Here is a 15,719-nt window from a genome sequence, read left to right on the forward strand (position 1 = left end):
ACCACTGCCAAAAACAAACTAATGTCTGTAAACTGTGGCGCATGAACATTTCTAATAATGCAAAAGCGGGACACGTACGGCCTCAGAGGAAGGAGTAGAAGGATGAAAGATGACCAGGCATGAAATTTCATAAAATGTCAAATGTGAACCATGCAGAAACCTCACCTGAAATTCCAACCTTGTTAGATTTTATCTAAAAATGTACGGAGGGAAAAATAAAATTGTCAAGTTCATTTTTGTAAATTTTGTACCCCTGAGCTCGGTTTTGAGTCCTCTGCTGTTTTCTTTAAACACACTGCGAATGGGGCTCATAACTGAACGTTTTCATTTTCAGTCCAGATAACGTGGAAGCCTGTTAATGATGAGGGTGTCCTCTCGCCGTGATGTTTCCAGCCCATTTCACAGCGGATGCTGACTTCATTAAGGCAAAGCCTTTATCAGCAACTGGGTCATTATACCACGCTGTTACGTAACCTTGGCCCTGTTGTCAGAATGCATCGATCTTTACACTGAAACACACATGAAATCAGTACCTCAGCTCACCAGGTCCAGCTACTCGCCGAGGTTCGAATGTATGTGGGTATAAGCAATTTAACCTGAGCACTTGGTACTAGATGGAATTCTAATCTGAATAAATCATCTTGCTTTGGCGCCTTTGGTAGAAGCTCACCTGGGCTTGCTGGCAGCCCTTAAATTCATATGTATTAAAGGAGTTTGGTGTTTTACCGAACTACTGAGGTGCCTGACACGGGACGTGGCCTGGCTGACGCGCTTGATGTAACGATGCTATACTCTGTTGGTTCCGTTATATGCTACACAAATAAATGAACCTCGATGTCTAATACAAAAATGTCCATTTATTCCAAAGCACTTTGCAGATATCACCAGTTAGCAGTTGGAGTTGGAGGTACAGCAAACAGTCCAGTAAGAGCTGGCGTAGCATTCGTGCAAGCGGTCAAAAAACCCTTTGCCCTTCCGGGTCAAACACCTACCAACAACAGTTTGTGCTACCTTTATACCTGAATACCTGCATGCGCCACCCTGTGTTCCACCTAGGATATTACAACCATTAACCTTGCAACATTTGGCGGCTACAATATGGATTTACATAAAATATATTCTTCTCACCACACTCTCAGATTTAGGAATTACAGGAACTATACTAAATTGGTTCACCTCTTATCTTCAAGACAGGTCTTTCAAGGTATCATGGGGAGGTGAGACATCTGTCCTCTCTAGGGTAACCACAGGGGTTCCACAAGGCTCTGTCCTTGGCCCCCTTCTATTCTCAATATACACTCACTCACTTGCTCACATCATCCAATCACATGGCTTCTCTTATCACTCTTACGCTGATGACACCCAGCTCTAATTTATTTTTATTTTTTTTTTATTTGTCTTTCCTACAAGAGATGCCACTATTGCGACAAAAATTTCAGCCTGTCTCTCAGACATATCGGCATGGATGTCTGAGCGACACCTCCAACTCAACCTATCCAAAACTGAGATTCTGATCTTTCCGGGCAACAATTCCCCTCAGCAAAACCTCTCAGTTCAAATTGGCTTGCTACTGTTAACACCCACGGCATCTGCAAAAAGCCTTGGAGTTTGGATCAACGACAAACTGAGTCTGAACCATCACGTTGCTGCGATCTCCAGATTCACTCCAGGTTCACTCTCTACAACATTCGCAAGATTCGCCTTTCCTTTCACAACAGGCTACGCAGCTCCTCGTCCAGGCAATGGTCATCTCCAAACTCCCCTATTGTCACCATAAAACCACGCTTTCTCTGGAAGTTTGCGTACTTTGATGTTTTGTCTATACAGCACATAGAAAGCCTGTACAGCACATGTGCAAGGCCACCTTCTAATGGGAGTTGAGGGAACTGCACACTGGCCAAAGTTCCCCAGGACAGGCCACCACACAGTCACCGCAACGTCCCTGCATGGCCCTTCTGCTGCTCACTTCCATGGAGAGTTATCAGGTTAACAGCCAACTGGTTCACTTCTTATTACTTTGTTGATCGCTATTCAACATTTAGATCCAAAACCAAGTCGGTTCTGGAAGACCAGAAGTGGTGGTATTTTGAACTATGAAAAGTGATCATGTGACACTGAGGTTAAATTTGAGGATATTGTTTGGTTTTTATAACAAAAACCCACAGTTACACATTTATAATATATTTGTAACATGGTTGTTATGTGTGAAATATTACCCATCATGCACGTGTGTACTACATAGAGGGCAGTGGTGAGCTGCGGTGGCTATAAACGTCCAGGTATTATGTAACACGCAGACATGAAAGATGATGTCAGCTCGGTGTGCCGCAGGTTAAGTGCGGCTTAGCCCCGACCACGACTGCAGGCTGAATATCTAAACTTACAGGATTTGTCCATTCGTTCCTCGGGTCCTCCGTTATGAGACTCTTTTCGGGGCCCGTTTGGGGACATTTTGAAAAATGTGTCAGCCTAAGAAGTGTCTATATTCTCCCACGTGAATCATGGTGGCCCTGGTGTCCCGGGTGTCCCCTTACATGCCATAAAAGGGTCCCAGGGCCGGAGTGCCATTGCGATCGGCTGCGGGAGGCTATTCTTAGGTTGTCTGTCCAGGCCGTCCTAGCAGGCAAGACCTCCACGTCCTTCTGCTTTGCTTCTGCTGCTTTTCGGTTTAAATATTCAGCGGGCTTTTGGTGGCTTTGGCTAAATTGAGGGCGGGGCTTGGGCTGTTTGCTCTAAGATCTAAAGTCTCATTTGCTTGAAGGGTTTTCCAGAGGAGGGAACAGAATAGATTAACTCTTACCTGTATGTTACTCTGGTTTTGGCTTATTCGCTCCTATTCCGCTGTTTTGTTCGCATTTCCGTCACTGGCCGGTTTAACATTTTTGCTTGTTTTTGTTGCCAGGTTGTAGTTTTCTCTTTCAATTTTATTTGTTGTGCTGGATTTTTACATTTTATTCTTTCGGTTGCTGATTTTTTGCACATTGCACGTTTTGTTCGATGCATGTTTCTTTATTCCATCTCCGCGCTTGTTTGACTGTGCTTATTTGTCCCAGCTGTGATTTTTTTTGTTACTTTACTCACACTCCTCTTATTGTTGGGTGCAGAGACTCCTCCCTGGGTCTTTACCCCACGCCGGCAGGGAGAGAAGAAGCTCGTCACCTGCGCACAGATCAGACTTTCTCGCCGAAATGAGCAATTACACCATCACCCTGAGCGGTCCAGCACCCTGGGGCTTCAGGCTGCAGGGTGGCAAAGACTTCAACATGCCCCTCACCGTCTCCAGGGTAAGAGCCCGCCTAGTAGCTTCCAACATGGCCCTCGCTGACCGGACACTTCTCACCGGTCTTCAGAATCAGGGATTCTGAGTGACTTTGGAGAGAATCCACTCTGCTTCAGTCATACTTCTCCCAGGGTTTCAGTGGTTGGAGAGGCATTTTTTGGAAAGTGAATATTTAACGGATGAAAGTGTGTGGTGATATGTTCACAGTGCCTAAGAATAGCATTCGAGTAAAACTGATCCTGGGAAGGGGGCAGCGCTGCAACCCCTGAGGATCTGATGTGGTTTGCAGGAACCGTCCACTTCATGATATTTCGCTGAAGCTGCTGCTCTGGAGCACAACATGGCAACTCAACAATACTTGGGAGTTTTTATTTCATTTCAACCTCTAAATACACAGAGGCCATTGCTGGACATGCATAATGTTCTATGTAGAACGTGTTCTCGCATGTGGCAGTGAGGGAACCCTTCTGGAAAGAGAAACACTGGCATCGTTTGAGGAGGAACACAACAGAGGGGGTTACGTCAGGGTCTATAAATGGGACTGGACTCCCACAATGTCCTCATTCTTGGTGATTTATAACTCTTCCAGATGAGAATATGAAAATCCGTAATTTGGTTATTGCTGCAAGTCGAATCATTACGATATCTGCAATATAGCGGCATCAGCAGGGACGCCAGGCCTCCATATTAGGCGAGGCTCTGATCAAAGATAAGTGTTGAATCTATTAAAACAGTAATGTCCCTGCATTAAATTAGAGCAGACACCAAGACGATGGAATATAATCTGATTCAGACCCAACCGAGTCTCCCTCCGCTCAGGATCTGGTGAAATGTCAAGTATCCTGAGCTGTAAAGAAATGACGTATGCTATATGTTTAATAAAGTCTGTATTAAATTCCGTTATGACAGATTTCCCACTGTTTATTATTGACAAATGGATTTACGTGTGAACAGCAACCTTTGGAAAATGTCATTTGAGAAAAACAAGTCCTCCTCCTTGTCCTCCAGGGCTTAAGCTAACTGTGTTCCTGTAGAAAATCCACTGTGCTGAAAGTCAGAGTTTATTAGCCCACGAGGAACAGCTCGGTCATGTGACCCAAAGACCCGACTGGCAATATAAACCCAAACTTCATATTACACAACTCTAGTAATAATCAGATCAGTCCCTGACGTATGGATGCTTGCATTATACATCCATGGCCTTGAAAAAGGAGCCTGGAGCATCTGGTGATGAAACTGGAACTCCCTGTTTGGCAGAGGGAGCGTGATGTGTGACGTCTGACGTTTTTGGCCATCGATGCAAAAATGCACCAAAATGGCTCGCAGTGGCCTAGTGGGTTTTACACTCAACTAGGATACAGAAGAGGACAAAGTCCCAGGTTCAAACCCCACTTACTACCATCGTGTCTCTGAGTGTCTCCAGGGAGACTGTCCCTGTCCCTGTCACTACTGACTGGATAAATGTCAAAAATGTAAATGTAATGCATGGCAAAAGTACAGTTCAGGCCAAAAGTCTGGACACCTTTTCATTCAACATGTTTTCTTTATCTTCATGACCATTTACGTTTGGTAGATTCTCACTGAAGGCATCAAAACTATGAATGAACACATGTGGAGTTCTGTACTTAACAAAAAAAGGTGAAATAAGTGAAAACATGTTTTATATTCTAGTTTCTTTGCTCTGATTCCTGCTTTGCACACTCTTGGCATCAAGAGGTCGTCACCTGAAATGGTTCTCCAACAGTCTTGAAGGAGTTCCCAGAGGTGTTTAGCACTTGTTGGTCCAGCTTCATAGTTTTGATGCCTTTAGTGAGAATCTACCAACGTAAATGGTCATGAAAATAAAGAAAACACACTGAATGAGAAGGTGTCCAGACTTTTGGCCTGTACTTTTGCCATGCATTACATTTACATTTTTGACATTTACCAAACTTTTGTCCTGTACTGTATGTCCCTCACCTCACATACAGTTCTTCACATGTTGTTATCATGACAGCATAAATGATCAGTTCATGAATGTTTGCTACATCATACAGTACGTAGTGCATGTGGTCTAAACTCATTGTGGACGTGGCACCATAAGGAACCGTCTGAGGTGAACAGATGCACGTTCCACATTTTACTCTGCATGGCGGCATTCAGAGGTGAACCGGGTCTCCACTCAGGTTAAAGTGCCTGAGTGGAGTGCTGATTTGTAGGGGTCATGTGAATCAGGGTCAGTCGGGGTCAAGGCCTGATGCTCTACAGAGCTGTCGTGTGTGTATGTGCGTGTGTGTGTTTGTCCATATTTTTTGAAAAGCAATTTATAGGACATCTATTTAATGGCCATGAAGGTCTAAGGTCCAACTTGACCTTGATTAGCCTGAGGTGGCAGGGTGAGCGAAAGCTTTCTGGCTGGTTGGTTCTCCTGGAGCTGGACTGAGGAACCCTGATGTGTGAAATGGGTCGCATTCATGAAGAAAATATCTATCGACCTCGGCACGTCCTACCCTAAACATCTTGTTCAGTGCACGTTGTCCCTCTTTGAAGAATGAATTGCTCTGGTATCTGAAACGGCCTTTTCCTTGGTGATTAGGGACGAGGTCCCTGTCCACAGCGCATTCGGATTTGTTCCTCCGCTCGGCAAAGATAATTGGCAAGCAGAGCCGAACGTCTGTACATGTGGATGAATTTCATTTTTTTTCAAGCACGTCCTGTCGATTAACCCCTTAAAGCCAAGAACGGACCTCTTACAGCGTTTAGCAACTATACAGTAACGCATTTACCACGGTGACAACATGAAATATGGAGATCGGCCCAGATGTCAAGAGGTTAAAGTTCAAATCATGTAGAGACACATTAAAACCTGAATCTGCGGAACCACAGCAAACTTGCTTTCAGTCAGAAAGATCTCATCATTCTTCTAGTCACTGAGAAACCCAGAACCTCTGATGACAGCAAAATCAGAATTCAGATTCTTAAGCAGACTGTACATGAGGTGTATCTGCACATACCGTACCCTTCTTCTGAACTAAATACGGTCCCCTGCTGTACTGGTGATGCTAGACACTGTCAGCGAGTCACTCTTTCTACACACAATATTGGGCTTCGTCGTGTAGAAAATGAACGTTTCTGTGCAATTGTGTAGTCCAAGATGTCATTTATTTTTCAGTGAAAAGGTCGTTTGTAAGTGGAAGTGGCCGCATTTCACCAGCCTTCGCTAAGCTTTCCTCCTCGCGGGTGCATCCAATCGCATCACTGGTGAGGAGCAGGAGCAGGTGGGGAGGGGGCGGAGTCTAGCAGCGCGGGGTCATGCTGAGGGGGGCGTCGTCGTCACCCTTTATTTTTATCGTTTTAACGAGCTGCCTGTAAGTCTAACCGGCTCCTTGCAGGTTTCATTTCAAAGATGTTAATTGGCTTTTAGCATAAACTTGTAATATGTGCTCACAAATTAATTGAAAGAACATTTTAGAAATTTTGGCTCTGTTTGCCTTCCTAACATTTAATTGGGTAATCGAACATCACACAGCAAATTCTAAAGAGCAAAGGAACCTTGTTTCATTTTGGGGTGATAACAGTAGGGTTGGTTGGGACGTCTGTGTGTCCACAGATCACCCCTGGCAGCAAGGCAGCACAGGGGAACCTGAATCAGGGTGATATCATCACAGCCATCGATGGGGTCAGCACAGAGGGAATGACCCACCTGGAGGCCCAGAACAAGATCAAGTTGGCCATCCACAAACTTGCTCTCACCATGCAGAGGTATGGAGCTACAAATGCATCAACCCTGAATCAAACTCACCCTCGTCAATATCATCCTTATCACGCAAATGTATCGAACTCACACTGACAAGAACCCTCTATTTATACCAAACTCACCCTCACCATGCACAGATATCAACTAGGGCTGGGCAATTTTTTTTTTAATGATTCATTTAGCTATTACTTTTATGCCACATCAACTAATCTAACAAATCGATTTGATCTGATTCTGGATTATTTCCACATTAACTGACTGTAAGAGCAATTTATGCATTTTGATATCATATCAGAATGCAAAAAAACATACATTTCCTAACATTCCAATACGTGTTTATTGCTCTTCAACTCCAAATTACAAAATAAAATTAAAATAATAGAAAATTATGTGCATTTGGTAGCATTTAATAAGAATTCATCCAGAATTCTTTCTCAGCACAATAACCAATGTAAAGTTGGCGGCTTGTTTTATTGCTTTTATTAAAATGAACTGCAGTAACACGAGCTGGCAGCCCACCATGGTGTCCTTCCTGAAGACAAAAACACTTAAAAATATTCCCATGTGTTCCTAACCCACCCTCCACGCCCAGCCCCTTCCCGATCTCCTACGCCTGTTTTCCATCCTCTAAAGGTATACCTGCACCGGCGTTCCGGGTCCGGTCTCCATGTCTGTCGCTCTAACTTTGTGTGGTGTGAGCGTGAAGGAGTGTGTGTGTGTGTGTGTGTGTGTGTGTGTGTGTGTGTGCAGTCCATGCTAGCAGGTCTGGTTGCAGTCGGGTGTAGTCGTGTGTACGTTGTCCCCCGTGTGAGTGTTCCTATCCTTTCCCCGTTAACTGCACTTGGGTCCCCCCGTCCAAGGTATCAACCTGAAGAGGGTTCACCATCCACCATCACCAACAGCATCATGTACAAATCTCCCCTTCACCCTGCAGACGTACCAAAAACCCACCCTCAGCAGAACCCTATTCACACACCAAACTCACCCTATTCATTATATTTTTAAAAATGACATTCAGTAGATTTCCAGATCAGAACAAATTTCAGCATGTTTCAGTCTTAGCACCTGGTCGGTTTTCTGCGGTGAAACTAGTCGCTCAGCGACGCGGTTTATCGGAATATAGTAAATAAAATGTTTGGTAAAAAAGAAGTGGGTAATCACAGCTGTGAACAGTAATTGCGGGGCGTTGCACAAGAAGGCACCACAGCGAGCTCGGCAGCGATTCTTTTCTGCTGTAAGACTGTAAAAGAAGGCAAAAACAGAATAATCTATTTTCCTGGGAATGCAGCAACGGTGGCCTGGTAGGGAAAAGGCAGAAGTGAGCACAAGGTCAAAGAACGGAACAAAGCGAATAGCGGAGGGACAGAACGGGATCAATACACAATCATCTTCTAGGACGCAGCTTTGAAAGTCGTAGCTGGTATTGTCATTGACGTGCGCTCTGCGACCCTGAACTGGAAATTTCAATAGCCCATTTTTTTAAAAAGTTGCCGCACGTAGCTGCCTTGGGGTTGTTAATGTGAATGGAACATGGATCTGCAGTAATAAACAAGAGGCTGTAATGTTGTGCAGTTGTTGCAGATCAATAGAACCATTTTGAGTGATAAAGAACGATGCATTACAGCAAGTATGATTTATTTTGGATTTTATGCAGCACCTCCTAATAAACATCTCCTATTTAGCGGATTAAGGACAGAGAAGGAAGTGGCAGGTCAACATGCTCATCATCACAGTGAGTCTAATGTCCCGCAGGTCAAGACGTCCAGCCCCAGTGCCCACTGCCACCCCAAGGATGGACTCTCCCATGCCTGTAATCCCACACCAGAAGGTAAGTCCACATGCGCATACACCACACGCAGGTCCAGAGTTCATTTTCATTTTGTCAAATTAAGACAGAAGGTGAAGGTTGGCTGTCAAATCCATAGCTTCTCCAATGCTCCAGAACAGTGTCTGGAGGCTCCGCCGTACTGGTGGTCGATAGGGGTAGGGACAGTGGCTGGAAAAGTCAATGGTTGAATGGAATATTATTGGCTGGAACGGGCATTTATCTAACAGCTGCTGTGGCTAATAATTGGCATAAATTATGGACAATATTTTGCAGTGCTGAGTGAGAATCGCTGTAATTGCATTGACCCTGAACACCCTCTCAACATTGCATTTACCCCAAAACAAGTATACGCTGAGTCTGAGGCTGAAAGTCGAAGATGCGGGACCACCCACACACCTCAGCAATCTCTAACATCATCAGAGATCATGGTTCATCCTTGGTTTATCTGCTTATTTATGTAATTCCAAGGAGGCCTTTGACCCCGCCCATCGCATAGTGCCATTTAACAAATAGTAGCCATGGACTCGGACCAAATAAAATGCATGTAATTTACCACACAGAAGCATTTAAAGAAATAAACCTCAGTCCAACCTGCTGCTGCTCCCGTCCATCCATCAAATATTTATACATGAATTGAGTTCAACTTCATCTTTGCCCGAGCTGAGCGAGTGTCAGGGGGGCACCAGATGAATTAGGGGTGTCAGGTCCACCTTTGGCTCAGAGGTGAGTCGCATTGCGAGGCAGGAATGTCAGGGCGTCGGCTTACACCCCTCCAAGAGACGCTGTCATTTATTCCAGCCCTTATTTGCAGCTGCCGGGCCAGAATTCTTGTCCCGTGTTCTCAGTACTTCGCCATCAGATCAGGTTGGTTCAGGTCAACAGTCACAGTTCAGGTCTCTATTCATAGCATCGCCATGCACGTTGTCCATTGGACGAAGGTCTGTTCAGTTCCAGCCTTTCAACAAAGTGAGGAGAGTCTGTGAAAGACCATGAAACATCTCCAGATTCTGTTCTGCTCCCGTCCCCTCGGCTCTCCATGTGTTCTGACAGATGGATTTAGCGTCGCTCACTCTGTCCCTGTCCATCATGGCCAACTGGGGCCAGGTAATGTCACTCTGATGAGATTCCAATTATAACCGCACCAGCGAGAACAAAATATCATCTGGTCAGGTGCCACTGGCGAGGACATATGGAGAAAATAAAACTAGCGTCCAGTGTCACCAAGATTCTCTCATTCAACATCAAACCGACAATTAGAACCGGAAAATAATAGAAACTAAGCGAACCTTCGCGTTAATTGCACAAAACGTCTGTAATTTAATTCTGTATTTAATCTCTCTCTTCTTCTCTCTCTATTTATAGGTCATCGCCAACACAGCAGCCAAGTCAGTACCTGTGTCTACTGTCTTACGTCATGTTATGCTGTGTAATGTCATACTGTGCACGGTTGTGCTGACAAGTTAAAATCGGCAGCACCAGATTTGTCTGTCCCACTGCTACTGTTTTGATCAACAGCACCCCCATCAGGCACTTTGGCATTAGTTCTACTTATCTGGCAACACTTGTGAAGTGAAGTGATTGTCATTGTGAAACACTGCAGCACAGCACACGGTGCACACAGTTAAATGTGTCCTCTGCATTTAACCATCACCCTTAGTGAGCAGTGGGCACCATCAAGGGGACCTCAGTGGCACCTTGGCGGACCGATATTCGAACCGGCAACCTTTTGATTACAGGGCCGCTTTCTTAACCGCTAGGCCACCACTGCCCCAATTTATAGGCCTTGGGACTAATAAAGGATCATCTTATATTATTTTATTAACATTTTCTTTGTCTAGAGCGACTTTTGGTGGGAAAAAAATAACTTACCAAGTTCCTTTCTACCCCACCAGCCAAGAGTACATCCCCAGCTTTAACCCCAGTGTGCTGAAGGACTCCGCCCTGTCCACTCACAAGCCCATCGAGGTAAAGGGCCCCGGGGGCAAGGCCACCATCATCCACGCCCAGTATAACACACCCATCAGCATGTACTCACAGGACGCCATCATGGACGCCATCGCAGGCCAGGCCCAGGCCAGGGGCAGCGAGGGCATGAGGTAGGTTCCCCTCCATGACCTGCTCAGGCCAAGCATGTTTCGGTCATTGCTGTCAACGTATTGTTTCTTTTTCCATTCAGTATTCCTAGTGAGGATATGTAATAGTACATAGTGTTAAAGGGGCACTGTGCAGGATAGTGGCGTCTACATCCCACAGTAGGCTTTTATTCCCCTGAATTTAAACATTATTAACCACAGACAACTTGATAATAATTTAAGCTTGTATAAACCTTAAAATACCTGCACTGTGTTCCTTTAAGTGATGTGCTTTTATGCTGGCTTTGGTAGACTTGCTTTAGAAGAAGTTCTCTGTATCAACCTCACCTCCTCTCTTTTTCCTTCCCTCTCGATTCCTTTACTCTCAACCCAACCCAATCATATGAACAAAACCAACCACATTACATCACATCACATTCGTCCTCTATCTGCCCAACCTGGTGCTTGCCCCCACCCTTCGTGTGACTTGGTCCCCCACCCACCCTGGCTGATGTGACTTTCAGTGGGGAGGAAGCAGCAGGATCCCCCTTAGCGTAAGTACCACTCAAACATGCAATCAATAAACAAACCAACCAACCAACCAACCAAAAAATAATTATTCGGCCAAATCTCACATTCATCTCGGACCCCAGCCTTATTATCCAGTTCCATTTCAAACATCTACATATCTTTACACAGGTTGGTTGCATGCAAATGACCCCATGTAGCCTGGCCTGGCCAGCTTGGCTTTAGAGCCGCTTGCAGAGACCCGCAGCAGCAGCAGAGCTGCCGGGAGAGAGCGGAAGGGCCGTGGCGAGGGTCAACAGAGTGGCACTAACTGCTGGCAGGTAGTGCATGTGGAGTTCAGCAAGCAGCATTGGTGTGGGAGATGAAATCATTTTCTCTACACAGGTTTTTGAAGACAACGTAGAAAAACACAAATTATTACATATTTCTAGAAAGAAATTAGTAAAAAAAATAATTAAACAAGTAAAGTAACTAAAGAACTTCATGTGGCATAAACCTGGCTTTGTTGGATGCTCAGCGTACAGGTTCCAGACCAGTTTTGTGTTTGTCTGATGTCGCCCTGATTACCTGATTGTGTGCGCCTTTGTTTGTGTGTATAAATGTATCCTGATGTGTCATGTCCATGTCCTGTCATTGAGGTTGTACCACTGTTTTGTACCAGTGTGTCACATCCACGGGCTGATGGGGGGAGAAGTGCAGAAACGGGACATCTTGAAAATGGGATTTATTACACAATAAAGGAAAAACGGCACAAGGGCCAAAACTGGTGAAACAATGAGGAGAACAAAAACTAACTTGATTGCCAGGTTCATACCTGGTAATAGCCTCATAAACCAGAAGACCCAGGTTCAAATCCCACTTACTACCATTGTGTCCCTGAGCAAGACGCTTAACCCTGAGTGTCTCCAGGGGGGACTGTCCCTGTCACTACTGATTATAAGTCGCTCTGGATAAGGGTAAATGTTGTAAATGTAATACACCCAGCTGCACCCAGTCGTGACACAGTGTGTTTACGTCTGTGTATTTTTGAGACACACTGTATGTGATTATGGGCTATATAAGAAATAAATTTTGTTTATAAATCTTATTTGTTAGTCGTGCACTTGCATCCTTTTTGTATCGGCCCTGGGGGATTCCTTACATTATGCTCACATTTATTACATATAGATTTGATCCTTTTTTCATCCTTTATTATTATTAGGATTATTTTACATGTTTGTATATAAAATACATTTAAAATAATAATAATAAAGGATGAAAAAAGAATCAAAACGGAGGGTTAAGTCCTGACATGGAATGGCTGCCACTTTTTGTCGAGCTCTCTTGGTTTTTCTTCCAGAGTCGTCTGTTTTATCAGTGAAGTCAAATATAATTTTTTAGACTGTAAATGGTTTGGTGTCTAAAGGAATTGTTTCTTCAAGGACAACTTTGTTTTTAATATATACACAATTGTACACATAGTTGTCGGCCAATGTCCAACGAAAGGAAGTAAGAAAGAAAGAAAGGAAACATCAATACATATCACAATACATTCAGTATATAGCAACACTGTGATTTGTTTTTTTTTCTTCCATGCATATGATCAGGTCACTTGATTTTTACCATCGACCATACATAGAACATACACATATTCATTATGAAACTGCAGCCTATGCCAGGTACAGTAAAGGCCAAAAGTTTGGAGACACCTTCTCATTCGATGTGTTTTCTTTATTTTCATTGGTAGATTCTCACTGAAGGCATCAAAACTATGAATGAACACATGTGGAGTTCTGTACTTAACAAAAAAAAAGGTGAAATAAGTGAAAACATGTTTTATATTCTAGTTTCTTTGCTCTGGTTACTGCTTTGCACACTCTTGGCATTCTCTCGATGAGCTTCAAGAGGTCGTCACCTGAAATGCTTCTCCAACAGTCTTGAAGGAGTTCCCAGAGGTGTTTAGCACTTGTTGGTCCAGCTCACCCCAAACCATCTGGATTGGGTTCAGGTCCGGTGACTGTGGAGGTCAGGTCTCCACTTTTTGTTAAGTACAGAACTCCACATGTGTTCATTCATAGTTTTGATGCGTTCAGTGAGAATCTACCAACGTAAATGGTCATGAAAATAAAGAAAACACGTTGAATGAGACAGTGTCCAAACTTTTGGCCTGTACTGTATGTGTGGAAAATTTCTGTTTGTCCCTCTCTCAGCTCTCTCCCAGTTAAAGACCCTCTGGTGGACAGCGCGTCCCCCGTGTACCAGGCAGTGTTGAAGACGGAGGACAAGGAGCTCGAGCTGTCAGAATGGGCACGCCGCGCCGCCAACCTGCAGTCCAAGTCCTTCCGTGTCCTCGCCCACATCACAGGCACCGAGTACTGTGAGTAGACTGGCCTCTCCACTCCCTCAACCTGCTCTAGTGCACCAACCAGTTGACCCTCCCATTGTAGTGCAAGACCCAGACGAGGAGGCTCTGAGGAAATCGAGGTAATAACAACTACAGCATCTTATTCCCATAACACCACACAAGCCTCGTCCCAGTCGTCCACACAGCGGATCAGCACAACCCTCCGTTTACTCAGGCTTGGGACTGGCACCAAGAAATACACGGTCACTTGCGTCCCCAGTGGCTGGGTTACCAAAATATTACACAATAAACTTCGCTGACAAACTGAGCGCACTACACATAAATAAAGTAAATAAAGTGAAGTGATTGTCACATGTGATACAGCACACGGTGCACCCAGTGAAACGTGTCCTCTGCATTTAACCATCACCCTGAGTGAGCAGTGGGCACCATGACAGGCGCCCGGGGAGCAGTGTGTGGGGACGGTGCTTTGCTCAGTGGCACCTTGGCGGATCGGGATTCGAACCGGCAACCTTCTGATTACGGGGCCGCTTCCTTAACCGCTAGGCCACCACATAGTGCTTTGGTGACTTAGAATATGCCTTCGATGTAAAAAAATAGCCCTATACATATTCGCGGTGGATCTGACTGAGCTGCTGTGTAAAGGTCTCATTCACCAGGGCAACTAAAGCACTGGCGCTTCAATTCGCCAGACCAGAATAATTGATCTATATTACATGACCTTGAGGGCTGCGAGTTGGACAGCTGTGGTCTGGTAGTTAACAGTGACCTGTAGGGGCAGCCATGACAGGCGCCCGGGGAGCAGCGTGTGGTGACGGTACTTCCATCAATGTACGGGATTTGGCGGTTTGGGATTTGAACCCACGACCTTCCGATCACGGGTGCACTTCCTTACCCACCAGTGCCCCCAAGTGATGTAAAAGAGCAACCGCTCAGTTACCTGGTCACATTACACTTTGCTTACTATTGATTTAAGTATTTCTACTGATTTGGTGTAACCACGTGCTGAAAGGAGCTGTGTAATCATTACTGTCGGTGAAATGGCCCTCTGGTTTCCGCCACAGGGAGAGGTTCGAGTCGGAGGTAAAAGGCCCGCGGTTTGCCAAGCTGAAGAACTGGCACCACGGCCTGTCCGCACAGATCCTCAACATCCAGGGGTGAGATGACCGGCGGCCCCCGGAGGCTCGGGACGAGCGGCGCCACGCCGGCGGCTCGGCAGGAAAGCGGACGGACGTCTCTCGGCAGGAGTGTGAATTCGTGTGGTAGACTAGCCCAGACAACACAATAAAGCCCCCCGTGTGCTTTCTGTTGTGTCCATGTGTCCTCTGCCACTAAGTGCTGTTGCTCGGATCTTTGGCTTTCTTAGCGTTTATTTTTCCTCCCTCCTTTTACTTTCCTTTAATTGTTCTTCCTCCCGTTAAATTGTGAGCCGATGTACAAAGACAAAGTTCTAAGGAGGTTGTCCCAGTGTATTAATAATATGTGTCACACATCCAACACACACATGCATGCATGCATGCACCCAGACCTTCGAAACAGATGTATGTCACTGATGCAAAATATGATATATGAATAAAAACTTTATTTTAACCAAAACCCGCAGTTGTTCTAGTTTACTTCATATCGTAAAAAAAAGAACACCGTGTAGTTGTGTTGAACGCACTGTGGCAGAAAACAGAACATTTAGACAAAACGATGCAAAAAGCTGCCGTGGCAACAGCAGCCTCAACCAAGGGCATATGGATCAACATGTATGCCGTTGACACATTTCATCATTTATATTCATAAAATACAACTTTTATACAAAGCCACCTTTAAATATTCTATATAATCCTGCGATTTAAAAATTCATGACATATGTGGGCCAAACATATTCACTATGCCAGGATACAATAAGTAAGGAATCTATTAGTTTTATTAATTGTAATAAT

The 15,719-nt window shown here is 44.8% G+C and overlaps 1 protein-coding gene across 3 annotated transcripts; it reads left to right on the top strand.

Moving 5' to 3' along the window:
* Window positions 1–2,562: 2,562 nt before the first annotated feature.
* ldb3b (LIM domain binding 3b) lies at window positions 2,563–15,094 on the top strand. Of its 3 annotated transcripts, none has more exons than XM_028955268.1 (10): window positions 2,563–2,623; window positions 3,105–3,284; window positions 6,870–7,021; window positions 8,769–8,844; window positions 10,207–10,229; window positions 10,737–10,940; window positions 11,441–11,470; window positions 13,634–13,800; window positions 13,871–13,907; window positions 14,853–15,094. In XM_028955268.1, the coding sequence occupies exons 2-10, from the start codon at window positions 3,189–3,191 to the stop codon at window positions 14,947–14,949; spliced, it is 882 nt and encodes a 293-aa protein (XP_028811101.1). In that variant the 5' UTR covers window positions 2,563–2,623; window positions 3,105–3,188; the 3' UTR covers window positions 14,950–15,094. The 3 variants fall into 3 exon arrangements, with proteins under 3 accessions (XP_028811101.1, XP_028811102.1, XP_028811100.1); XM_028955267.1 differs by lacking the exon at window positions 2,563–2,623 and adding an exon at window positions 2,649–2,802; XM_028955269.1 differs by lacking the exons at window positions 2,563–2,623; window positions 11,441–11,470 and adding an exon at window positions 2,648–2,802.
* The last annotated feature ends 625 nt before the right edge of the window (window positions 15,095–15,719 follow it).

This window comes from Denticeps clupeoides, chromosome 15 (genome assembly GCF_900700375.1).
Source record: "Denticeps clupeoides chromosome 15, fDenClu1.1, whole genome shotgun sequence".
In the NCBI taxonomy this organism is placed as follows: Eukaryota; Metazoa; Chordata; class Actinopteri; order Clupeiformes; family Denticipitidae; genus Denticeps; species Denticeps clupeoides.